The sequence below is a fragment of the Enhydra lutris genome, unplaced genomic scaffold (assembly GCF_002288905.1).
Source record: "Enhydra lutris kenyoni isolate GAN:26980312 unplaced genomic scaffold, ASM228890v2 scaffoldscaffold87, whole genome shotgun sequence".
Classification (NCBI taxonomy): domain Eukaryota; kingdom Metazoa; phylum Chordata; class Mammalia; order Carnivora; family Mustelidae; genus Enhydra; species Enhydra lutris.
The window spans coordinates 281,517-308,548 of record NW_019154171.1 but is presented as its reverse complement, the minus strand read 5'-3'; the positions used below and the strand labels follow the sequence as shown (position 1 = coordinate 308,548).

Sequence of the window (27,032 nt, the reverse complement as noted above, 5' to 3'; positions counted from 1 at the left end):
GCTCTTCGCTACGGCCCTTGGTCCTGACCGCAGCGGGGGTCGCAGGTCGTCCGGGGCAGGCTCTCCTCGTCGCTCCCCCATGGAGGAGGCGGCGCTCACGGCTGCAGCACCGGATGCTCTCACCTCCTTCTGTACGGCGACGAAGGCGCTGGCCGCGCGAGCTCAAGAGGCGGCGGCCCGTGCGGCCTGTGTGGGCGTGTAAGCGGAGGTGACCAGGGCCAAATAGTGGAGGGGAAGCCGCATGGCCGGCCTCCAGCTGGGGTGAGGTGGCCACTCTTTCTTTCTTTCTTTCTTTCTCTCAGGCAAGCGCGAAGGGGCTAACTGGGCGACTCTGCCGGTTTTGGGTTGGTAGGGGCCCTTCAGGGGCGCTTTTCTCTGCCCTGGGGACACGTGTGTTCAGAAATGGAAGGGCTTTTTCTCATCCTGCATCGAGTAATCCCGCCGTGAATTGGATTGCTATTAAATCCCTTGGAAGCCTGACTTGGCCGTATCGGGCGCGTGTTCATTAAGCTCATTCAAATAGTTCCTTTTTGTTGTGGTGAGTTTTAGATTGTTTCAGCTACTGCGGAGATAATTAACTGACAACTGAACAAGCCTTAGGAGTCTGCCGTAACGTTTTGAACATAACTGTTTTAATTCCTAACTTTTATAAAGTCACTTAATCCTGTCTTCCTCTCCCTACAACTGTACAAAACTTTATTAGTTTTGTGTTTGTGTCTGTTTAGTTTCTTCACTAGGTTTTTCAGTTCGTTTAATACAGGATTATGTTTTAGTTGTATTTCTAGAAACCCTCTATATGCCATATGCCTAACTAGTAATAAAGGCAATATTAAAAGTAATAAAAGGACATATGAAAGAATAGAGATATTTGTTTCATTGGAGTAAGTTATCTGTTGAAGCAGTGTGTTGTCCTTGGATGAGTAGGTTTCACGTTGGTAAGTAAAACGAGTATGCAGGCTAGTAGCCAGTTTTTTTAAGTATTTAGTAACTATGTAGTCCTTTTGCCTACTCCTGTATTTTCTTCTTTCCAGGCCGGAGCTACTCTGTCAGGGTTTAAAACTGTAAATGAGAATAAAGAGTATTATTTACAAGGAAATGAAAGTGAATAAGTCATCTCTGACTGCTTCCAGACTTTTTTTCCTAAGAGACCATATTAAAGTTACATGTAAGTTAAAATTTTAATTTATAACTAATGTTGCTAAATTAGGGTTGGAGATTTAGGTTCTGTAGTATTTATAAGTACTGCTTTTAAAAATAATGAGCTAAATAAGAGATTGGAAATATTAAAGTAGTGGAAACCAAACAGAAGTAAAGATTAAGAGCTCTTAAAGTTTTCCTTCAGTGTGGGCTGCCCATATAGAAATAGAGTCCAGGATATTTAGGTTCTGTTTCAGGCTGTGTAACTTTCTCTGTGTTCCTCTACATGTGATTTAACCTCATGGAAGTTTTGTTTCTTTAGTTGTAAGGTGGGGATAATGATACCTTCTTCTCATTGCGTGTATTAGAAATAATGTGATTCAGTAACCTGGAACAGTGCTTCACAGGTGTGTGCAGTAAGTGGTAGCTATTACTATTAGAAATATTAAAAGAATTACACTTATTTTTAGGATATTTGTTTTATATAAAAATACCGTGCAGTGGTATCCTACTTACCCTTGTTCGCTCAGTGTCAGCCACAGTGGCCTTTCTTTTCCTAGAAAACTGCATACCAGTTCATACCTCTCTGCCTTTGCATTTTTTTCTCTGCTTTATTCTTTTTCCTGTTTCTTTGAAGCCTTTGCTCAATGTTACCTTCTCCACTAGGCCTCTTAACCAACCTAGTTCGTTGGTTAAATAGAAGTCCCCTAACCCAACTCCCCAGTGCCCTTAACCATAGCATTTACCACCTTCTAAAATAATGTTCTCATTTATTTTTATTGTCTTGCCCTACCTCCAACACAAGGTAAACTCCATGAAGGCATTAATTTGGTTTGTTTTATTCACTGCTATATCCCCATTCCCAGTGCATAGTATGTATTCATGTAAATGTTTGTTGGCTGAGTAAATGAGATAAGCACCTGCCCACAGTGAAATGGATATAAGTAATATATATAAGTAACTGTAATACAGGCTAGGAAAATGTACAAAGAGAAGTGTAGGTTGAAGGCCAGGAAATTCAGAAAAGGTTGGTTAATCTGGCTTGCAGATTTCAAGCAGGGCTTCATTGTGGAGGTGCCTTTTGAATTGGCTCCTTAAAGATGAAAGGAATAATGTAAACAAAGATAGGGAGGACGAAAAGGAGTAAGTAAGAATGGGAGTGGTGTGTTGACCTTGGGTGGAATACAAGGTATATGAAATATAGTATTGGGAAATAAGATTCAAAAGTTAGATTTGGAACAAATAGTGAAAGGTCTTAGTGGATTACAAAATTTGAGCTTCTTTCTTTAAACAAAGGGTAGCCAGAGAATGAGATGGCACAGATGGGTTTTATAGAGCAGTGTGACAGCATCATTTATTGAAGCTGGATGAGCATTGGGAGAGACATGGAGGTGCAAGGCTGTATTTCACAAAGGTAGTCCATCTAGCACTCTTGGCCCTTGTATCCAGTTTGGGTAATGAGGATGGAGAAGCCATGGTCATAATACAAGGAGGAACAGATTGGGGAGGAAGATGATGACCTACATGGAAAGTCTGGTTGGAGCTGCCACTTGCTTGTGTTCCACTTCTGAGACTAAATGGAGACTCCAGTGGGCAAGGCAAATAAGGAGAATCCAGCTGCTGAAGTTGCTTAATACCTTTGTCCCTGTTTTCTAATCATGGGGCCCTCACCATGTATCTTTTTCAAGTTTTTGTGAAAATGAAATGGTAAAAATGCTGTGACAAGTTTAAAGCTGTAAATGTATTTCTGTTGGTATATTCTTTTTTTTTTTTTTTTTAAAGATTTTATTTATTTATTTGTCAGAGAGAGAGAGGGAGAGAGAGCGAGCACAGGCAGACAGAATGGCAGGCAGAGGCAGAGGGAGAAGCAGGCTCCCTGCTGAGCAAGGAGCCCGATGTGGGACTCGATCCCAGGACGCTGGGATCATGACCTGAGCCGAAGGCAGCTGCTTAACCAACTGAGCCACCCAGGCGTCCCGACTGTTGGTATATTCTTAAAAATTATCAAATTTTGGTAATTGTGTTGCCTATTGTTAGTCATTTTGCAAAGCAAATCTTAATTTCAGCTTACCTTATAGATGTTAGAATACTAGTTTATTTTTTCCTGTTCCTTAAGTTATGTGTTCTCTGTGTTTTAGAATTAGACCAATTTCAGAATTTTATTTTAAAATTTATTTATTTCATTTTCAATGTAACTTGTATTTAGTGAAAGTTAACATAAATATTCATAAATATTAGTAAAATAAGCTATGAGAATTCAATTAAAATTAAAATTTAGAAAGAACAAGCTGGAAATTCTTTTTTTTTTTTTTTAAAGATTTTATTTATTTATTTGACAGAGAGATCACAAGTAGGCAGAGAGGCAGGCAGAGAGAGAAGGGGAAGCAGGCTCCCTGCTGAGCAGAGAGCCCGATGTGGGGCTCGATCCCAGGACCCCAGGACCACGACCTGAGCCGAAGGCAGAGGCTTAATCCACTGAGCCACCCAGGCGCCCCGAACAAGCTGGAAATTCTAAGCCTTTAAAATTTTGTTTAAAATTAAAATGGGTCATTTTCAGAGTTTTCAGTTCACCCAGCTGTGGAATCCTTGAGGACAGGGACTTGTGATCATCTTTATGACTACAAAGTTGGCACATTAGAGCTGCCCCGTATATGCATATTGAACAGATGGCCACATGTAAGTAATAACAACAGCTTGGAGGGGAGGAGTGTGGGAGGGGTCCTTCCACCTATGTCCCCCTGAGAGGTAAGATGGGCAGGTTACCATCTGGAGCTTGTTCTCTCTGGGTTAGGAAAATAGTTGAAGTGAAACTTAGCAAGTTTTCTTGTTTAGCTGCCCTTAAACCTGGCCCTACTTCATAGTTAATCCTTAAGAATAAAAGATAATCTGTTTTAGGCTCTCCCAGCTGTGATTGACCTTTATAGTTCTAGAGTGGGAGCAGATCTGAGAATAGTGAAGCAAACTCATTCCTTTTAGGACATTCACGCTGATGTCCTATTTTCAAACAAATGAGAAAATTAATTTACTTAGTTTAGTGGTGAAGACTGCTTTATAATTTGAGGGTTTGCAGGTTCTATGTTGTTTGTCCCTACCCCCACCCCCTTCTGCCCACCACCACACTGGTATAGTTCCATGAGTGAACAAACAGATAACCTTAATTATATAAAGGCTTAGAAATCAGATTTGCCACTTAAATGAGTACCTTTTGTGGGGTAGGAAAACCACCACTACGAACCAAAGTCATTGCTTTAAGTACCTTTTATCTTCAAAGATAGGAGAGTAATTGAGACTTTAATTTTATAAGGCTGACTAAAAATAAGTGCAAAGGAAAGAAATGCCTTTGGGCTAATGAAGAAGTCTTTGTAGCACAGCTTGACTTGTGAACTGGTGTTGAGTGAAGAGCAGGCTTTATTGGGAGGACAGGAGGGCTGTGGTGTATCAGGGGCAGTGATGATACTTGTCTGAAGGGAGCCTTGGTCCTGTGTTGGTAAGTGAGTGGGATTGTTGCAACTCTCCAAAACTAGCATAACATTGACCAACCTGTCAAAAAAGGCTTTCTGTCTACTTTTGTGTGTTCAAAATTTTCTATAATAAATAGATAAAAGGAAGGGGCGCCTGGGTGGCTCAGTGGGTTAAGCCTCTGCCTTTGGCTCAGGTCATGAGCCTGACCCCGCCCCCCCGCCCTCCCTTGCTTGCCTCTCTGCCTACTTGTGATCTCTCTCTCTCTTGCTCTCTGTCAAACAAATAAATAAATACATTGAATAGGTAAAAAGAAGAAAATAGATTTTAAATAGCATCATGAAATTCTATGTAAAATAAATACGGAGAAAATTCATATATAGGGATACATAGGTACATGTTAAGAACAATGAACTTTCAATGACTTTAAGATAAAATGAATAAGATTCTATTATAATGTATTGTTTTAATCACCTCTTTTTCACCTTATTCATAGGGCTAGAATTCCTTCCCCATGGCACATGACATTGGGTACATGAGAGTGAGGTGGTTTATTAATCTCACTTAGCCCAGGCAGAAGGACATGGTACATTGCACAGGGCCACAAGGGGTGGTGGTGGGGGACTGCAGAGTAAAGAATGAGTTGCTGTGGAATGTAGGCCTTGAGTAACAAGTGTTTGAGGTGCACCCCTTGGATCCTGCAGGAGAATGTGATTGGCTTGCTTTAAAATAATTCTATAGTCTGGGAGGGCAGTGAAGCCTAGTACTTGGATATAAGCAGGAAATATGCCAGGTCTCCACAATAAGAAGGGTTATTTAGCCTCTTTTTAAAAAGTAATCTCTACACCCAGAGTGGGACTCAGACTCATGACCCCAAGAGCAAGAGTCATAGGCTCTACTGACTGAGCTAGCCAGGTACGCCAAGGAAGGTATTTGGCTCTGGGACCTTATCTACAGGAGCAGAGTGGGGAGGGGACCTCATTATCAGGCCATTAAAAGCCCTCCCCATTTTACCTGATGTCAAGGCAGCACAGAATATTGGATCTTTATTTTTTAAAATTTTTTTAAAGGGAGTGATTTATTTAAGTAGGTTCACATCTAACATGGGGCTTGAACTCAAAACCCTAAGATCAAGAGTGGCATGCTCTGCTGACTGAGTCTGCCAATAGCTTGAATCTTAATTTTTGACCTTATACTGCATGTATGTAATTTGCACATAGTGCAAGTTAACATTAAGTGTTAATAAATTAAATATTACTAAATTAATAGTTACACATTTGGTATTTGAAAGTCAGGTTTATGTAAGTACAGTCTAAATTTGGATTTGTGAGGCTATCATTATACTGGGATTGGAATTGTAGATAAACCTGACTTGTTTCTGGGTATCATTTTTGCAGATAATAAAGTTACATTTTATTGATTCCAGAATATTCAGACTTACACTTCAGTTCATTTTCTTCAGACCTTCAAAAGGGGAATTTTATAGATCAAGGAACTTTAAGTAGTAGTCATTTCCTCAGTAGAATTCACATGATAATTAACATTGCTTGATGATGATAATAGTTAAAGGAGTTGATTTTACATTAAGGTGTGCTTTGAAGAATCTTAGGTGACCCATGGTCATTGGAATAGAGAGTGGGGTGCAGTGTTTGGTAGCTGGGTTTTACTCCCATTTTCCCAGATTTTATTATTTTCATTTTCACTTGTATGTAGTGCTATCACTTCCCAACATACTTGAGCAACTTTTTACAGCTTTAAGAAGTTTATGGGCTGTAAGAAGGTTGTTACATCTTAAGATGCTGATCTAAATGACACAGCTTTATTTTTAGGGCTAGTTATAATTATTTCCATTTGTCTATATTAACCCAGAAAACATATATTAAAATACGTTTTTGAGACTGCCAGATAGCTAGGTGCACAGGATTAAAAAGGTGACTTGTACGAGTCTAGGGGCTGGCAGTCTGGTGAGGGAAACTGGGTCGTAAACACTGTTAAGCCAGTCATTTAGATGTAGTGGGAACACTGTAAACACACTTTCTTGTTGTTTTAATAGTCTTTTTATAGTCTATATAAGTAATTCTTTTTTTTTTTTTAAAGATTTTATTTATTTATTTGACAGAGAGAGATCACAAGTAGACAGAGAGGCAGGCAGAGAGAGAGAGAGAGGGAAGCAGGCTCCCTGCCGAGCAGAGAGCCCAATGCGGGACTCGATCCCAGGACCCTGAGATCATGACCTGAGCCAAAGGCAGCGGCTTAACCCACTGAGCCACCCAGGCGCCCTATATAAGTAATTCTTGCTGCTAACCATTTTGTTCCCAAATTATCTGCCTCCTACTTTCACTGCAAGTTTATGTCTTCATCCATACTGATTGTCACAGTCCAGAATTATTCCAGAGGCAGGCTGATGAGGCTTGAGGTTACCAATGTTTGGCATATAAAGAGACCATAGTTTATTTTATTTTAAATTTAAAAATCAGTAGTAACTTTATAGATTGTTTAGTTTCTTTTGTTAGTGTGTATGTTAAGGTTGTGACTCATTCAAGGTCATGCACCCAGCTAGAGGCAGGACTGAGTCTCCAAATTTCCCACTAGACTTCCTGAATGCATATTCTTGCTTTAAGATGGCATTAAGAGGATTGGGGGTACTTCTCCAAATACATTGTAAGAGGGATTGATTCTGGAAAGGTGTCAAGTAGACAGCTAATCTCATCCGTATTGTGACTGATACTTAAAAAGCTCAGAGCACCTCCCTGACTTGAGTTCTTTCCACGTTTCAGTATTATCTTGTTCTAGATTGTGGGGTGACTTTGCTTTTCAGATTGTTAGGGTTTCTTTTTTTCTTTCCTCCTTCCCTTCTCCCTTCCTGTGGGCTCCACATCAGCACAGGGCCTGAACTCATTATCAAACGAGTTGGCCATCCAATGGACTGAGCCACATAGGTGCCCCTTGTTAGTCGGTTCTGCCCTGACGTCCTTGCAACTCTTGGGAAACAGTCTGTGTTTTAAAAACCTTAATATGGAAATGTCCAGACATACATAGTACATGCAGTAGAGAGAACGATACAGTGAACCCTGGGTGTGCCTACCACCCATCTTTACCACTGATCCCCATTTATGCAGACAAGTTTTGGCTTTTCAAAATTCCGATGGGAATTTTATATTTACCCCGTAATAGGCCTATTCAGGTATGTAAGTTAGCTATTTCAATAGCATTTAGCAATAAGCATTTGTGATTGTGTTCACAGGTCTTTAGGTCAGCAGGGATGACTCTGTGTTTTGCTCTGCACGTAATGGAAGGGTGCCAAAGGGTAAGCAAAAATACAAAGGTTCTCTTTATATGTACACTCAGAACTGGCAGTCCTGTCACACCTACCTCCTATTGGAGTAAGCCACGGGGCCACGCCCCAAATGAGTGGGGGTGGGAAGGACCGTTCTTATGAAGTGTTCCAGGAACCATAATGTGACTCAACAGGCAAATCTAAACACTGGCCCCATTGTCAATGTCATCTCAGTGTGAATATCTTTTCCATTATTACAGAACATTATCACCCATTATTTAACTGCCTTTCGTCTGTCTCCCCACTGAAGACTAAAATTTAGCTATCACTATTTTATCCATAGAGCTTAGCACGTTTAATGCACACAGCATTTGTTTGGTAAATACTATTTGAGTAAATGGATAACATAATTGAGGGGCTAGGTGAATAGGAAGTTGCTTTTGCTAAAGGCCAGAACCTCATAACCTGAAGAACAGAAAAACTTGTCTGGTCAGCAAGGGTTAATGTGTGAGGATCCTACTGAATTGCAGATTAGTTCTGGAACTCAGTAGTTGTGGTACTAAAAATACCAGAAAGTTGGGCTGGTAGTCAGTTATAACCAATCCTAAACCTTGTTGCTGAGTAATGTTTTTTCCTCTGCTTTCTGCACTTTGCTTTAGTTCATTTGTTAGCAGTGTTCATGAGTTGGCCATTTGAAAAAAAAAATGTGCAGTCTTTGGTAAGCCTCTGCTTCCTATCTGGTCTTGTGGCTCGAGCCTTCTAGGTCCATAGCCATCATGTTCTCTGAAAAGTCTGTCAGTATCACACTTGCACCCTGGCAAATTTCTGTCTGCTAGAATCATCATCCTCTGCTAACAAAATGATAAAGACGAATGATAAATCTGCATACGTCCAAATAGGCTAAATAAGAAATAAATTACCATTTGCTTTTATCTACATAAATTTTTTTTAATGCAAGAGAATTTTTTATTTATTTTTTAAATTATGTTTAGTTAGCCACTGTATATCATTAGTTTTTTTTTTTTTAACGATTTTTTAAATTTATTTATTTGACAGAGATCACAAGTAGGCAGAGAGGCAGGCACAGAGAGAGGAGGAAGCAGGCTCCCCGTCGAGCAGAGAGCCCGATGCGGGGCTTGATCCCAGGACCCTGGGATCATGACCCGAGCCAAAGGCAGAGGCTTCATCCCACTGAGCCACCCAGGCACCCCAGTATATCATTAGTTTTTGTTTAGTGTTCAGTAATTCATTAGTTGTGTATAACACCTAGTGTTCATCATGACCCATGGTCCCCTCTTTTTTTTTTTTTAAAGTATTTTATTTATTTATTTATTTATTTGTCAGACCGAGAGAGAGCACACAAGCAGGCAGAGTGGCAGGCAGGCAGAGGCAGAGAGAGAAGCAGGCTCCCTGCCGAGCAAGGAGCCTAATACAGGACTTGATCCCAGGACCCTGGGATCATGACCTGAGCCTAAGGCAGCAGCTTAACGGACTGAGCCACCCAGGCATCCCCCCATGTCCCCTCCTTAATACCCATCATCCCGTTAGCTATCCTCCCATGCTCCCCCCATCCGAAACCCTCTCTTTGTTTCCCAGGATCCATAGTCTGTCATGGTGTGTCTCCCTCTGATTTCTCCCCCCTTCAGTTTTCCCTCCCTTCCTCTATGGTCCTCCGTGGTATTCCTTATGTTCTGCATAAGGAATATGAGTGAAACCATAGTATAATTGTCTTTCTGTGATTGACTTACTTTATTTGGTATAATCCCCTCCAGTTCCATCCATTTTGATGCAAATGATGGGTATTCATCCTTTCTCATGGCTGAATAATACTCCATTGTATGTATGTACCACAGCTTCTTTATCTGTTCATCTGTTGAAGGGCATTTTGGCTTCCACAGTTTGGCTATTGTGAACATTGCTGCTATAAACATTGGGGTGCATGTGCCCCTTCTTATCAAAGCATCTGTATCTTTGGGGTAAATACCTAGTAGGGTAATTGCCCGGTTATAGGGTAGCTCTATTTTTAACATCTTGAGGAAGCTCCCTACTGTTGTTCAGAGTGGCTGTACCAGCTTGCCTTCCCACCAAGAGTGTCAGAGGGATCCCCTTTCTCCACATCCTCATCAACATTTGTTCCCTGTTTTTTTTAATTTTTGCCATTGTAACTGGTGTAAGGTGGAATCTTATTTATGGTTTTGATTTGTATTTCCCTGATGGCTGGTGATATTGAACATTCTTACGTGTGTCTGTTAGCCATTTGTATGTGTTTTTTGGAGAAGTGTCTGTTGTGTCTTCTGCCCATTTTTTGACTGGGTTATTTGTGTTTTGAGTATTGAGTTTGAGAAGTTCTTTATAGATCTTGGATATCAGCCCTTTATGTGTAATGTGATTTGCAAATATCTTCTCCCATTCCATGGGTTGCCTCTTAGTTTTGTTGACTGTTTCCTTTGCTGTGCAGAAGATTTTATCTTGATGAAGTCCCAGTAGTTCATTTTCGCTTTTGTTTCCTTTGCTTTGGAGACATAAGAAGTTGCTGCAACTGATGTCTAAAAGGTTACTGCCTATGTTCTCTTCTAGAATTTTGATGGATTCCTGTCTCACATTGACGTCTTTCATCCATTTAGAATTTATGTTTGTGTGTGGTGTGAGAAGATGCTCCAGTTTAATTTTTCTGTATGTAGCTGTTTTCCCAGCACCACTTAATTGAAGAGACTCTTTTTTCCATTTGATATTTTTTCCTGATTTTTCGGATTCTTGACCATAGACTTGAGGGTCCATTTCTGGGCTCTCTATTCTGTTCCGTTGATTTATATGTCTGTTTTTGTGCCAATACCATGCTGTCTTGGTGATCACAGGTTTGTAATATAGCTTGAAGTCAGGCAGCATGATGCCCCCAGCTTTGATTTTCTTTTTCAACATTCCCTTGGCGATTTGGGGGTCTTTTCTGGTTCTATACAAATTTTAGAATTGTTTGTTCCAGCTCCTTGAAAAATGCCAATGGTATTTTAATAGGGGTACTATTGAAATTGTAGATTGCTCTGGGCAGGATAGACATTTTCACAATGTTTAGTCTTCCAATCTGTGAGCATGGAATGTTCTTCCATCTTTTTGTGTCTTCCTCAATTTCTTTTATAAATCTTCTGTAGTTACTAGAGTATATTAACCTCTTTGGTTAGATTTATTCCTAGGTATCTTATGGTTTTTGTTGCTATTGTGAATGGAATTGATTACTTTATTTCTCTTTCTGCAGTTACATTGTTAGTGTATAGTAAAGCAGCTGATTTCTGTGCATTGATTTTGTATCCTGCCACATTGCTGAATTGCTGTATGAGTTCTAGTAATTTGGGGTTGGAGTCTTTTGGGTTTTCCACGTAAAGTATCATGTCATCTGTGAAGAGAGAGAGTTTGACTTCTTTAGCAATTTGGATGCATTTTCTTTTTGTTGTCTGATTGTTGATGCTAGGACTTTAGTACTATGTTGAACAATAGTGGTGAGAGTGGGCATCCCTGTCATATTCCTGACCTTAAGGGAAGAGCTTTTCCCCATTGAGAATGGTATTTGCTGTGGGCTTTTTGTAGATGATTTTTATGAAATTGAGAAATGTTCCCTCTATCTCTACACCCTGAAGAGTTTTAATCAGGAAAGGATGTTGTATTTTGTCAAATGCTTTTTCTTCATCAGTTGAGAGAATCATACGGTTCTTGTCTTTTCTTTTATTAATATGCTCTATCATGTTGATTGATTTGCGAATGTTGAACCACCCTTGCATCCCAGGAATAAATCCGACTTGGTTGTGGTGGATAATCCTTTTAATGTTCTGTTGGGTCCTATTGACTAGGATCTTGTTGAGGATTTTGGCATCCATGTTCATCAGGGCTATTGGTCTATAATTCTCTATTTTGATGAGCTCTTTGCCTGGTTTTGGGATCAGGGTAATACTGGCCTTATAGAAGGACTTTGTTTACGTAGATTTCTAAGAAGAAGGTGTATTCATGAGAAAACTCCGAGCTTCTCTGTATACATTATTCAAAAAGGACACATGAAATTGGTAAATGTATTGATAAACTAGATTTGTATATTCTCATGCCTGATTTTTCATTCTGTGGAAATTTTTTTCTTAACAGCAAAGTTTTGTTACTGGGAACTGTCAGCTAAGACAGGAGACATTTAAATATGAAACTAGAGTTCATAAAACCAATTTAAATTTTAAACAGTATTGGCATATAAAAGTAGTTGTATTTTTATTTTTTTTTTCAGTTTTACTGAGTTATTGTTGACATATAACATTGTATTAGCTAAGGTATGCAACATAGTGATTATATGTATATTGTAAAATGATCACCACAGTAAGTTTAGTTAACATCACACATACAAATTTTTTTTCCTATGATGAGAACTTTTAAGATCTCTCTTAGCCACTTTCAAATATGTAATACAGTATTGTTAGCTGTAGTCACCATGCTGTACATTAACATCCCCAAACTTATAACTATATCTTTTTACCACCTTCACCCATTTCTGTCACCTCTCTACCCCCTCACCCATTTTTGTCACCCTTTTACCCCTGCCTCTGGTAACCACCAGTCTGTTCTCTGATTTTATGATTTTGGTTTTTAAGTATGGCCTTACATCACAATCCCATCTTTTGCCATAAGTATGAGAAATATAATTTTACATTGGTGGTAAATTATAAATGGTAAATATATTATCAATGGTAGTGATGAAAATACTCCTTTATGAGTGGAGAAGTGGAGTAAAATTTTTGAATTACATATGGATTATCATCATTCTGTTTAAAAATCAAGTTTTGTTTTGTTTTGCATTTTTTAGATTTGAAGATTGCATAGTCCTGCCTCCAGCACCAGTGCTTTCTCTGTTTTGTGATCAATGTGATTCACAAGAACTTCTTTAGTAACAAACGAAATGATCCAGGGCCGTGGAAAATATGACTTTTACATTGGTCTGGGATTGGCTATGAGCTCCAGCATTTTCATTGGCGGGAGTTTTATTTTGAAAAAAAAAGGTCTTCTTCGACTTGCCAGGAAAGGCTCCATGAGAGCAGGTAGGCTGTGTCCTATGTGACCATGAAATGACATCAGTGTGTGCTTGTGTACTCAGGTTCTTTGTTGGTAGACAACCATATCTTTGTTCCTACTTAGTATATTTGAAACTTTGAACTTTGCAAGCCTTGTAAATATTTATAGAGAATCAGACATCAGTTTTGTGATGAGGAAAATTAAAAGTGAGACAATGTCAAAATAAGCTATTAACTTCTGCAGTTATTATCAAAGTGGAAATAGGGACCAAGGCCAAATTAGCATCCAGCCTTATCTTTAAATTTTGTTATGTCTGTAGTGAAGGAGATAAGGGTTTATGAACAGAATCAGAATATTACTGAAGCCTAGGATTTTTTTATCTAGGTTACTGAAGTTTTACTTTTACCTTAAGACATTTTACCTGATGATCTCAAATTGACATGAAGGAAAGAGAAGGCTTACTACGGTTAAAGAGTATTCTGTTCAGTGATTTTTCTGAAGGGTGATATAGGTTATTTCCCCAGACTTGTCCTGCTGACAAGTCATGAGACTTTGGGGGATACTCAGTGTGATAAAACCCCACTCTGACTTCATTTGGTGCATTCATGACAGCATTATATTGCTTTCTGGTCATGTTCTGTCATTCAGCCTCTGCTTTAGTTCCAAACCCGATTCTGACCTCACAGGAAGACCTGCTTTGGCAGTAAAAAAAAAAAAAAAAAAAAAAAAAAATCGAACTTCTTCCTCTTTCCTGTGCTATCTTTATGGCCAGAGCTAATCAGTCTTAAATAGTAGCCTCTGTTAGTGGGCAGAGAAGAAAGTATTAGCATATGCTGCTTGAATAAGTATATTCCTCATTCTTGTCTTAAGGCAGGTACTCTCATTGTCCATGATAGATATGATTGTCAAAGGGTTCATTTGCATTGGCTTTTCTTTTGGACAATGGCTTAAGTACCAATTGCTTCCTGATTTTATTAATTTTTTTGGGAGGAAAGTCAAATAGGAAGATGGGGATCCTGGCAGCTCCAGACTGTGATGAATGCTCAGTCTTTTTATGTATGGTCAATATAAAACCCCTTCTCCAAGGTTACTTCCTCATAAGTGGGACTAACCCACACCTATATGGCTTATCCACATTCAGACTAATTTATTTGAAGTTGGGTTACTTCTTACTGGTTCTTTTTCTTTGTTTATTGAAGCTGAGTTCACAAAACAAAAGAATGATGCATAGACTGAAAATAAGCATTGATTTTAATTCTTTTACTCGACAGTATAGTGCAAACCTAAAAATTTTTAACATTGTCATGATCCTCATCCCCTTTTCTAAGATAATCATAAAAAGATTATTTTAGAAATCCCCTTACACAGTCATGGTGGAACCTTTATTCAAAATAATAATAATCAACAAATGAGATATTTCAAAATCTGTAATTGCTAGTAGTTGTCATAAATTATGAGTCTGATAATCTTCCAAAAAAGCTAAATTTTACTTTTTCATTTGCAGGTCAAGGTGGCCATGCATATCTTAAAGAATGGTTGTGGTGGGCTGGATTGCTATCAAGTATGTATAGAGAACATTTCAAGGATATTTTATAGTTGTATATTAAAATATTTGCACATACTAATACTGCCTCTTATTAGCACATTGTTATTTGTTTATTTAATTTTTTAAGATTTATCTATTCTAGAGAAAGAGTGACAGAGCAAGTAAGGGTGGGGAGGGGCAGAGAATCCTGAAGCAGCCTACCTGCTGAGCACAGAGCCTGATGCTGGACTGGAATCCAGCACCCCAAGATCACAACCTGAGTCAGTCAAGAGTCTGCTGCTTAACCGACTGAGCCACCCAGGTGCCTCTAGCACTTTTACAATTTTTAAATAAATCCTTGCTTTTTTAATGAATAGTACTCAAAATATATAAAATTGAAGCCAGTAAAAGTCATTTAGCAGTTTAATAGTTTATTTAATTTGAATGAGAAGACTTTCTTTTACCTGTCTGATTGAAATATGTCTGATAAACCTATGTGTTTTTTTAAGATTCTCAGTTTAAGAGGTAACTTTGTTAGTAAAATATCCTGTTTAAAATATCCTGTATTAAAATATCCTGTATATCCTGTATATTTATATCCTGTATAAAAATTCCAAAGAATATACAGATAAACTAAGATTTAATTAAGTGTTGGATATAAAGTCAACGTATAAAACTAAGCTGCATTACGAGCAGCAATTAGAAAATGAAATGTTGGGGCACTTGGGTGGTTCAGTCCGTTAAGCATTTGCCTTCGGCTCAGGTCATGATTTCAGGGTCCTGAGATCGAGTCCCACATTGTGCTCTCTGCTCAGTGGGGAGTCTGCTTCTCTCATTCTCTCTCTCTGCTCTCCTTCTCTCTCTCTCTCAAATAAATAAATATCTTTAAAAAAATGTTAAAATGGTACCATTTTCATATAATTTTTAAAAACAGGAATTATTTAATTATAAATGTAACAAAAGAAGAGAAAGATACCTGTGGAGAAAATGAAATCATTACTGAGAAAAAGAAGACAAATAGAGGGATATATTATTTTCATGAGTTGAAAGATTCATTATTGGAAAGTCATCATTTCCATAGTGACAGGTTAAATGCTATTCCATTTAAAACTGTACGTGGTCATGTGGCAGATGGTAAGTTGATTTAAAATTTGTACAGTAGGGCACCTGGGTGGCTCAGTTAAGCATCTGTCTTCGGTTCAGGTCATGATTCTGGGGTCCTGGGATCGAGTTTTGCTCAGCTTGGAGTCTGCTTTTTCCTCTCTCTCTCTGCCCCTCTTCCCTGCTCATGCTCTCTATCTCAAATAAATTGGAAAAAAAAAAAAAAAGACTACCCTAAAAATTCAAAACACATTTTAAAAAAATAAGTAAAATTTGTATGGTAGTACAGAAGTCCGAGTAAAGCGAACTCTTTTTTTAAATTAATTAATTAATTAATTAATTATTTTTAAAAGATTTTATTTATTTATTTGACAGAGAGAGACCACAAGTAGATGGAGAGGCAGGCAGAGAGAGAGAGAGAGAGAGAGGGAAGCAGGCTCCCTGCCGAGCAAAGAGCCCGATGTGGGACTCGATCCCAGGACCCTGAGATCATGACCTGAGCCGAAGGCAGCGGCTTAACCCACTGAGCCACACAGGCGCCCCTCTTTTTTTAATTTAAATTTTGATAGTTAACATGCAGTGCAATATTGGTTTCAGGAATAGAACTCAATGATCCATCACTTATATACACCACCTAGTGCTCATCACAAGTACCCTCTTTAATACCCATCCCCCATCTAGCTCATTCCCCACCCACCTCCCTTGGTCAGCCTTCAGTTCTCTACCATTAAGCTGCTCTCCTTTCTTTCTTTTCCCCCTTCCCTTATGCTCATCTGTTTTCTTTCTTAAATCCCACATATGAGTGAGATAAGGTATTTGTCTTTCTCTGATTTATTTCACTTAGCATAATGCACTCTTGCTCCATCCATGTCATTGCAAATGACAAGATTTCATTCTTTTTGATGGTTGAAAATACTATTCCATTGTATATACATACCACATCTTCATTATCCATTCATCAGTTGATGGACATTTGGGCTCTCTCCATAGATTGGCTATTGTTGATAATGCTGCAGTAAATAAGGGGGGTGTATGTACCCCTTTGAATCTGTATTTTTGTATCCTTTGGATAAATACCTAGAAGTGCAATTGCTGGATTGTAGGATGGTTCTCTTTTTAACTTTTTGAAGAACCTGTAACCTGTTCTCCAGAGTAACTACACCAGTTTACTTTCCCACCGACAGGCAAAAGGGTTCCCCTTTTTCCACATCCTCAGTAAATCTTGTTTCTTGTGTTGTTAATTTTAGATCATACAGGTTTGAGGTGGTATCTTCTTGTGGTTTTGATTCATATTTCCCTGATGATGAGTAATGTTGAGTATCTTTTCACGTGTCTCTTAGCCATCTGGATGTCTTCTTTAGAAAAGTGTCTATTCATGTCTTCTGCCCATTTATTAACTAGATTATTTGTTTTTTGGGTGTTGAGTTTGGTATGTTCCTTAGAGATTTTGGATACTAACCCTTTGTTAGTATGTGATTTACAAAGTATCTTACTGTTCTGTGGGCTGCCTTTTTTTTTTTTTTTTTTTTTAAGGATTTTATTTATTTATTTGTTAGAGAGAGAGAGAGGGAGAGAGAGAGCATGAACACAGGCAGACAGAGTGGTAGGCAGAGGCAGAGGAAGAAGCAGGCTCCCCGCCGAGCAAGGAGCCCGATGTGGGACTCGATCCCAGGACGCTGGGATCATGACCTGAGTCGAAGGCAGCCGCTTAACCAACTGAGCCACCCAGGCGTCCCATGCCTTTTGTTTTTTGATTGTTTTCTTTGCTGTGCAGAAGCTTTTTATCTTGATGAGGTCCTAAAAGTTCAGTTTTGCTTTTGTTTCCTTAAGCAGATATTCGTAAGAGGTGAAAGTATTTGCTATACGGGCATCGAGCTTTATTATGAAGCTGCACTAATTAAGTCAGTATGGTAGCATGTCAAAATACATAAACCTGTAGAATAGAATGGAGAACCCTAAAACACCCACACACAGTGTGTTTATTGCAAAGGTGGTATTGAAATAGGGAAATGTGCTTTACAATAAATATTGCTGTAACAATCCATAATGGAAAAATTACAGTTTGATTTCTACTGCACTCCATACGTAAAGCAACTCCAGGTGGTTCATAAGCTTAAATGTGAAAGGTAGAACACTAAAAGAATTTCGAGAAAGATCTCTCATACAAGAAATGGGTAATATAGGAGATTAAAAGTACACTTAAGCACTGAATAATGTATAGAATTGTCTAATCACTATATTGTACACTGAAACTAATAGCACTGTATGTTAACTATACTGGAATTAAAGAATAGTTAAATAAAAATGATTTCTTGGGGCACCTAAGTGGCTCAGTGGGTTAAGCCTCTGCCTTCGGCTCAGGTCATGATCTCAGGGTCCCGGGATCGAGTCCTGCATCAGGCTTTCTGCTCAGAGGGGAGCCTGCTTCCCTCTCTCTCTCTCTGCCTACTTGTGATCTCTCTCTCTCAAATAAATAAATAAAATCTTTAAAAAACTTATTCTCATACAATTTGTATGAAGCACCTACCACAAAGGAAAATATTTTAAAATTTGATGTTAAAATTAAGAACTTCTGGTCAAGAGTATAAAAGAATGAAAAGGCAAATTACAGAAAGTAAGAAAAAAAAAAAAGGACTGATGTTTTTAACCCACGGAAGTTTCATGTCCGAAATATGTAAAGAATTACCTCATATGAGTAAGAGAAAACAAATAGCTTAAGAGCCCAACAGGAAAAATAGTTGACCAGCTGCTTCACTAAAAGATTTTACTTGGCCAGTGAACACATGAAAAGGGGAAATGCAAATGGAAAGAATAATAAAATAATTCCATTTTCCATTAACAGATTAGCAACTTTTTGTACCAAGTGGGACAAAGGGAGCTATCAAATTCTGCTCCATGAAACTTGATATAACCATTTTGGAAAATACAGTAGCCATAAGTGATCTTTCTGTAAGATTACCTCCCCTGCATAAGATTCCCTAGTGGCTTTTCAATTCAGATGAAATCTGTATCAGGATTCACAAAGGTTGTGTACCATGGGGCCCTGGCTACCTCTGATCCCAGGGCTGCCTTCACCAACACTCCATTCCTTTGTACACTTCATGTTAAGTACTTGACATATATTTTGCCTATTTTCCTTCACTAAAATTTAAGTTTTTAGGAGAACAGTATTTTCATTTTTTAAAAATATTTGAGAAAGCACGAGAGAGAGAGTGAGCAGAAGCAGGGGGGAGGGGCAGAGGGAGAGGGACAAGCAGAACCTGGAGGCAGGACTCCATCCCAGGACTCTGGGATCATGACCTTGGCCGAAGGCAGATGCCTAGCTGACTGAGCCACCCAGGCACCAGGAGAACAGTATTTTTGTTTTGTTTACTGCTCTGTTTCCTGATCCTAGAACAGCATCTGGCCCATTGTAGGTACCTAAGGATGTCTTTTAAATATGAGTTGGGTTAAAAAAAAAACAAACTAATGAAAAAGACTTAGGAGAGATGTTTTCACACAGTTTTAGCTGCTTTTAATTGATTTCTGTTTGTTGTGATAGGGTATAAGTATTTATTAAATTAAAAAAAATTATATGTAAGATAAATTGGTTCTCTTCAATTAAAATTACAGATTATTATTTTTTCTAATTGGTTTGGATTCTGTTCTAATGTTGATAATTTACAGGAGAACCCTTATGAGTAGATGGGAAAAAATAAAGAAATTACTAAATACAATTGAAATAGCATATAAAAAATATAAATGTACCTTTGACCCTTCAGCAGCATGGTAGTTGGGGCAGTGACCTGCTGTGCAGTTGAAAAGCTGCATATAACTTTTGACTCCCAGAAGCTTTACTGTTAGCATACTATTGACCAGAAGCCTTAGCAAAGGCTTTTGTTAACACTTACTTTGTATGTTATAAGTATTATATACTGTATTCTAAACAATAAACTAGAGGAAAGAAAATCATACAAAATACACTTACAGTGCAATTAAAAATCCACTTGAGTGGATCCTGAAAGTTTAAACTCCTGGTAAGTTCAAGGGTCAACTGTATATGAAAATAACATATAGGCATTTTCATTTTGAGTGATTTGTTCTGAGAGTTTTCTTTTGTTATCTATCTCCAAGTGGGAGCCGGTGAGGTGGCTAACTTTGCTGCATATGCCTTTGCACCAGCCACCCTAGTGACTCCATTAGGAGCTCTCAGCGTCCTAGTAAGGTAAGGATGCTATGCTTCTTATGTAGGAACAGTAGTCAGTATATTAGTCCATAAAGCATTCAGTGCCATCTAATTGCACATGCTCAGCATAATTGACATTTAAACAATCTTGAGAACTTTTTTTTTTAAGCTGTGTAGTAATTGCTTTTAAAGGGTTCTCTTTTGTGCACAGGCGTGCTGTCAATTTGTAGCAGAAAATATGCTCCCATGCTTTGTCTCGCTTTTTTTACAATTTTTTAAAATTTCAAGTTTGACTTGTCACAGCACTTAACATTTGAGACACAGACACTTTGGTAAAATGGTGGTTGGTGATAAGTCAGTTTCCATACCTACAGTAAACCAATGATTGGTGCAAGGTTGTGTACCTCTGAAGACTGCTCTGGGGGTACCCCTTTGGAAGGAGCAGTCCAAAACTTGTCCTTTTTCTATTATTTTAATGATTAGTCCAAACAGCAAAGCCCATATTGAAGTTTTGATTTTGGTTACTATTCTCAAAGTTTTTGATAGATTTTTTTTAAGTCTTTGTTTCCCCCAGGGTAGTGTGTGTGTGTGTGTGTATAAGTCAGTATTTATATTTAAGTTACATAATTTTTCAAGATACTATATAATCTAGTATATAAAAGATACATTGTGGTACATGTCTTTTACCCTTAATTTTCTGTGTGTTATGTCATATTTATAGGTTTACATTATATGTTTTTTAGATTTGGTTAAAACTGGCTTTTAAGTATTAAAATTTTTTCATTTAATAGGCAAATTATATAGAATGACACGAACACATAGAAAGGCTGCATCAACCAGTATGGATAAATTAAAGTTGAGTAAATTTTAAGCATTGGTTTGGACATAGAGTCTTAGTTAGATTATAAATTTGTATTGCACTTCCATTTATTGTGAATTTCATACTGATTTTCTACAGTAGAAATATGGGAACTATACTGGTTTAGTGTTCCATTGTTTTGCTGGAAACTTCCATTTTATGATTGAATGTGCCTTTTCTTTACCTTTTCTGAAAGCCGGAGAACCTTCACAAGTTTGTAGTGTTTTAGTTTTTTAATAATTTAAATTCTATGTTGTGTCGATTTTTAAAAAATGAGAAAAGTAGTTGATAATTTTAATGTTCTCCACTCCCCTCCCCCATTTTAGTGCCATTCTTTCTTCATACTTTCTAAATGAAAGACTTAATCTTCATGGGAAAATTGGATGTTTGCTAAGTATTTTAGGATCTACAGTTATGGTCATTCATGCTCCGAAAGAAGAAGAGATTGAGACTTTAAATGAAATGTCTCACAAGCTGGGAGATCCAGGTAAGAAACAAGAAAAGCTTTATCAGTCTCAGCATTTTACTTTTTAATTTAGTTTTTATTTTAACCAAAATTTTATGTGCATATAAAGAGGCAAATTGTTCTACATGGCTTATTATGAAAAATAATGGTCATTTTCTTCTCCTACCAGCTCCAGATGCCTTGTTTATTTTGTTCTTTAACTCTGTGTCTCTAAGTAACATGCTTAAAGTGCTGCTATTCTTGGCTTTAGGCATCATCTGTGTGTCTTCTACCTACTGTATCTGCCTGTTTTTGTTTAAATGATTTATTTACATTATAGTCATTATATAGCTTTTATTCCCAGCTTAGACATATACAACTACTTTTCCTTCCTTGTTTATGTTTTTTCTTAACTGATAATTATCTTTTTTGATCACTTTTCTGTGAATTTATCAATCTGTCTTAAAATTCTACTCCAGTGGTCTTAATTCTACCCTCAGTAATTTCAAACACATTAGGTATTCTGCAGTTTCATCTCTTCTGGAAATTTCTCCCAAAATCTTATTTGGCCTTAGTCCAGGCTGGTATGTTGAGCTGCCTGCACATTTGTTATTGTGGACTTTTCTTCATCAGCATCCTGAAGGGATCCCCTTCACTTTTTTCTTGGCTCTGAATCCTGGGTTTGCTCCTTCATTTTGGTTGGAGCTGCTATTGTGGGAGACAAGAAAGGCACAGAAGAGATGAGACTTAAAGTCCTTGTATATATAAAAATGTCTTTAGTCCATGTGAACTCAATTGTCTTCTCACTTCCAGTGTTGCTAAGAAATGACAGTCAATTCTTTATCTTTTATATGTTAACCATATTTTGTCTTTAGCAACCTTTAGGATGTCCTCTTTGCCCTCATCATCTGAAATTTTCCACTGAGGTACTTAGATGTGGGCTAGTTTTTATCCATTGTGCTAGGTATTTGACGGATTTTTTTAAAATTTGGAAATGTCTTTCTAGGAAATCAAATTTGTTCTTTGATATTCTTTCTTTTCTCTTTGTAAAATTCTTCTTACTCTTCTGTTGATTGGACCTCCTGAAATATACAGTGACTTTTCATATAGACACGTGTGCATGCACGAACATGTACACTCACGTACATATATATACACATATGTACACATACACATGTGCACACAATATATATAAATACGTACATATATACACATATATATGTATAGGTATATACATATAAAAATATGTAAATACACACGTACATATATACACACATATATGTATATGTATATATATTATATATATTTACATTATATATTTTTATATATATATACGTATACATATATATGCGTATATATATGTACGTGTATATATACGTATATATGTGTGTATATATGTACGTGTGTATTTACGTTATATATTTTTATATGTGTATATATGTATACATATATGTGTGTATATATGTACGTGTGTATATATACATATATGTGTATACGTATGTATGTAAGTGTATATATGCGTATATACGTATATATGTGTGTGTATATGTACGGGTGTATTTACATTATATATTTTTATATATTTTATAATTATATAAATATATAATAATTTATATATATATAATACATAATATTTATTTTTTTTCATCTTCCTGTTTTTACTGCTTTTTTTTTTTTTAGCTCTGCTTTCAGGGAGATTTCCTCAATTTTGTCTTTGCAGCCCTTTTGAGTTTTTATTTCTGCTGTTACATTTTTAATTTCCAAGAGCTTGCTTTTGCTCTTTGGTTGTGTGTGTATGTGTCAAAAAAACCAAACAAAACGTGAAATTCACCTTCAACATTTTGCAGATGTACAGTATACTATTGTTACCCACATGTGTTGTGTTGTACAGCAAGTCCCCAAAGAGACCTGGTTATTTAAAAGTATTTCTGCAAACTTCAATATTGGGATTGTTTGTGGGCTCTGTTTTTTCTTTTGCTTTAGTCATTTAGTTTTGTCTTTAGGCAGTTTTGATTAAATGCTGGACATAGAATATTAAAAAGTGTAAAGGCTCTAAGTGATGTTTTATTCCTTCAGAAAAAACCTAAATTTTTTTTTGTTGGACAGATACAAGTACCACAGATCACTTTTTCTTTTTTTTTTTTTTAATATTTTTTTATTTGACAGAGATCACAAGTAGACAGAGAGGCAGACAGAGAGAAGGGGAAGCAGGCTTCTTGCTGAGCAGGGAGCCTGATACAGGGTAACCCAGTGAGCCACCTAGGCGCCCTGCGGATCACCTTTAACTTGAAGTGTTGTTTCCCTCTTTGTTGAGGCTGGTTTCTTTCCATTTTGCCTGTATTTCTTAATCATAGACTCTCAGCTGATACCCTGGGATGTTTACTTGGACCATCCACCTGGGTGAACTTTTAATGGCAGTGTCTGTATCAGCATTCCAAGACTGCACGTGTCTTCTCTCCGCTCTCTGGCATTTTTACCAGGCTGTCTATTTGGTTTCTAAAAACCTAGGCATATTAGCTTCTCTTCCCACAAATGCCTTAAGGGGCGTTGCATACAGAAATTTGGGCTCCACTTCACTTCAGCTCCTTCCTTTCTGGAATCTTGGCCCCTTGTATCCCAGCTGCTTAGGCAGCCCAGAATGCCGTTTTTATTTTTACCTAGTCTACTGACACTTCCACAAGCTCCAGGTCACCACTTTCTGCTGGAGTTTATGCCTGTCCTTATCCCTGCAGTCATCACAAGGGAGAAAGCAGAGGTGAGTGTTGATCTTATCTTTTTCTCCAGATTTTCATCTTTCAAGTTCCAGCTGCTTTTATTGCTCTGGCATTTCATCAGTATTTTTCTGAAGATTTATTAATAGTAGTTTTTATTATTTTTGTGGCATGGCAATTTATGTGTTCCCAAGTTTTCCTCTGTCTACACCGAGTAAACAAAGGTTTTGTGTTTTTCTTGTTTTGGTGCTTCTCCTGGTGAACCTTGGGTGCCTTCTGAAATCAGACTTGTCAGATCCCCAGCAAAGCCTCCTGCCCGAGCCCTAGGAGTTGAGTGGGAAAGAACATGAACACAGATACAGACCTTACCCCAACCCCCTGTTTTAGTGTATTACCTACGCACTCAGCTGGCCAGAGTGCTCCAGTTTGCTGTGGCAGTCCCTTAGATGTTCAGAACTGAGCAGAGTTCCTGGATTTTAATGCTTCTTTAATAGACTTGAAGTCAGGTCTCCTGTTTCTGTCTCTCCTTTACCCCGCTTCCAGAGATCCATTGTATCTTCGGAGTGTTCCGTGCTGCAAGCTGAGTTACTTTCCCATCTTTCATCATTGTTGATGTGGGATTCGGCTTTTTTGGATGTGTTGTACAGTTATGAGTTTTTCTTCTGCTTTCTGGCTTCCATAATATTGTTACTATCACCTCCTCTACCTGTTCTTGTTTTTGTATGTTTGCTTCTTTAAGATTCCTATTACTATTTATTTTATTGGCAGAGTTTAAGGAGGGAACAGAGTAAATTCATGACTTACTGTGGCTCAGTTTCCTCATCTCAAAATGCATATGATGGTATCTGTATTATAGAGTGGATGTGAGGATTAAATGTGAGGATTTAATGTGTGCAAATTGCTGAGAAAAGTGGATGGGCCATGGTGCTACACCATCGTTCACTATTACCATGCTGGGTTCAGTTCTCCACATTCAGCCAGAACCTGACAGTATTTTTGATTCTCTTACTGATTTGCTATTTACCCCAGTGGTTGTCTCTAAGAATTTGAGAAACGTACTCCTTTTAGGACAAACTTGAATTTTAACTGCTGTTCTTTATAGCATCTGTAAATTTTTGAGTGTTCAAGGTCATCTCATGATTTCTCTCCATTAGTTTGTTTCCATTCTTGGAGTTAGGGCATTCCAGTGGGTGGAAAGTAGTGAGCTATTCTAGAGTGGATGGCTGCAAATCAGCCTCATCTCCATTTTCTGTGATCTAATTATCATGAGCCCTAAAATGCGATGTTAAAAATGTTAGTAACAGTTTATGAATATGAAGCATAGTGTAATCTTCCAGTATATACATCTAACTAAATTTTTATGAGTATACTTTTGCTGGGGCAGCAAAAGGAAGAAAATATTTATTTTAAGGTCACATCTTTTCTCCTTCCTATTGATTTAATATTTGTTTTGGATTCTCAGGGGTTTTTTTTTTAGTACTTACACATTTGACTAAATACAACTTTTCTTTGCCTCCCCCAGGTTTTGTGGTCTTTGCAACACTTGTGGTCATTGTGTTATTGATACTAATCTTCGTGGTGGGACCTCGCCATGGACAGACAAACATTCTTGTGTACATAACAATCTGCTCTGTAATTGGAGCATTTTCAGTCTCCTGTGTTAAGGGCCTGGGCATTGCTATCAAAGAGCTGTTTGCTGGAAAACCTGTGCTAAGACATCCCCTGGCCTGGATTCTGCTGCTGAGCCTTATAGTCTGTGTGAGCACACAGATTAATTACCTGAACAGGGCCCTGGATATATTCAACACTTCCATTGTGACTCCAATATATTATGTATTCTTTACAACATCAGTTTTAACTTGTTCAGCTATCCTTTTTAAGGAATGGCAAGATATGCCTATTGATGATGTCATTGGTACTTTGAGTGGCTTCTTTACAATCATTGTGGGAATATTCTTGTTGCATGCCTTTAAAGACGTCAGCTTTAGTCTAGCAAGTCTCCCTGTGTCTTTTCGAAAAGACGAAAAAGCAATGAATGGCAATCTCTCTAACATGTATGAAGTTCTTAATAATAATGAAGAAAGCTTGACCTGTGGAATTGAACAACACAGTGGTGAAAATATCTCCCGAAGAAATGGAAATCTCACAGCTTTTTAAGAAAAATGTAATTAAAAGGCTAATCTGTAATTGTGTTATCAAGTGAATTTGAATATCAGAATGTGTCTGAAAAAGCATTGTTCTCAAAAAATGTTCTCTGGAGACAATCTTTTACAAGTTTCACTGATTTGGACCAAGAAATTATTATATTTATATGATGGTAGCTCACTAAAATGACCTCAGTACATGGCCAATTTCTATTAACATTGTATTATTATAGAGGTATTTTAAATTTTTCTTTCACCACAATCTAAATGCACTGACAGTTTTAAGTCGATAAAAATGCTTTATTTTTTCATTGGTAATTAAAATCTGAAATGTACATTTGTCATCCCCAGTCCATCAATCCCTGACCATTTGAAGGCTTTTTGATTTAAAAAGGAACAAAATTTTCCTAATACCTTATCCTGTGATTTACCTTACCTATAAGAATGACTCCTGTTTGATGAATTTTTTTAATTTTGAAATGTTAAGTTTAAGAGAATCCTAAGTTATGAAATGAAGAAAAACTCAAATTTACCAAACAATAAAGGGTAGGAACTTGCCCCATGGGAGATGTTTCTCACACTGTGACTTATCACCCCACATTTGATGGTCTTCCTATTCCTTGATGGCACCTTGCTAAATCAGTGCATCCTACATATGTCAGGCTGCAGCCTGACTGGTTTCATTCTTTACTTACTCTAATCCCTTGATACTTGGAATCTTGATTTACCATTTTACATCAGCTCTTGTACTTTTCAGTGTATTTTCATAATGAGTTATATTGTCATTAAGATCTTCTAACAACTCTGGGAAATAAAGTCAAAAGACTAATTTCTTAAATTTAGCTCATGTTATAATAAAAAGACAAATTGAAACAGTTCTTTTCTAAGTCTGAATGCTTAGAACAAACAAGGTGGTTATAAAATACGGTTTCTTTGTACCCAGTATTTTACTTTGCTTTAGTGTTTGTTCAGACCATTGTATATTTTGGTCTTTTAAAAATGTCCATGAAAAAATGTTTATGGAAAATTTCAAATGTATGCAAAAAAGGTAGACTAGTATAATGAACTTCATCCAGCTTCAGAACCTATCATCATAGCAATCAACTGGGTTTAAAAAAGTAAACCATTTCCACCTAGGTTGCAGGAAGAACATGGGCTTGCTCCCATTGTGT

General features: G+C 37.5%; 1 protein-coding gene across 4 annotated transcripts; it reads left to right on the top strand.

Annotated features, from left to right (window-relative positions):
• On the top strand, positions 1-26,733 carry LOC111161927 (non imprinted in Prader-Willi/Angelman syndrome 2). Of its 4 annotated transcripts, none has more exons than XM_022526000.1 (8): positions 1-261; positions 1,032-1,165; positions 7,841-7,903; positions 12,705-12,936; positions 14,415-14,471; positions 19,650-19,740; positions 20,887-21,047; positions 25,239-26,733. In XM_022526000.1, exons 4-8 carry the CDS (start codon positions 12,798-12,800, stop codon positions 25,871-25,873), a joined length of 1,083 nt encoding a protein of 360 aa, XP_022381708.1. In that variant the 5' UTR covers positions 1-261; positions 1,032-1,165; positions 7,841-7,903; positions 12,705-12,797; the 3' UTR covers positions 25,874-26,733. The 4 variants fall into 4 exon arrangements, with proteins under 4 accessions (XP_022381708.1, XP_022381710.1, XP_022381709.1 ...); XM_022526002.1 differs by having other exon boundaries at positions 1-266; XM_022526001.1 differs by lacking the exon at positions 7,841-7,903.
• Positions 26,734-27,032: the final 299 nt, after the last annotated feature.

Bases quoted from the DNA above. Each gene is read 5' to 3' on its own strand.
- LOC111161927 (XM_022526003.1), top strand. From the start codon at position 12,798: ATGATCCAGGGCCGTGGAAAATATGACTTTTACATTGGTCTGGGATTG. The intron at 14,472-19,649 runs GTATGTATAGAG...TCTATCTCCAAG, and splicing joins GTGGGCTGGATTGCTATCAA to TGGGAGCCGGTGAGGTGGCT. The intron at 21,048-25,238 runs GTAAGAAACAAG...TGCCTCCCCCAG, and splicing joins TCACAAGCTGGGAGATCCAG to GTTTTGTGGTCTTTGCAACA.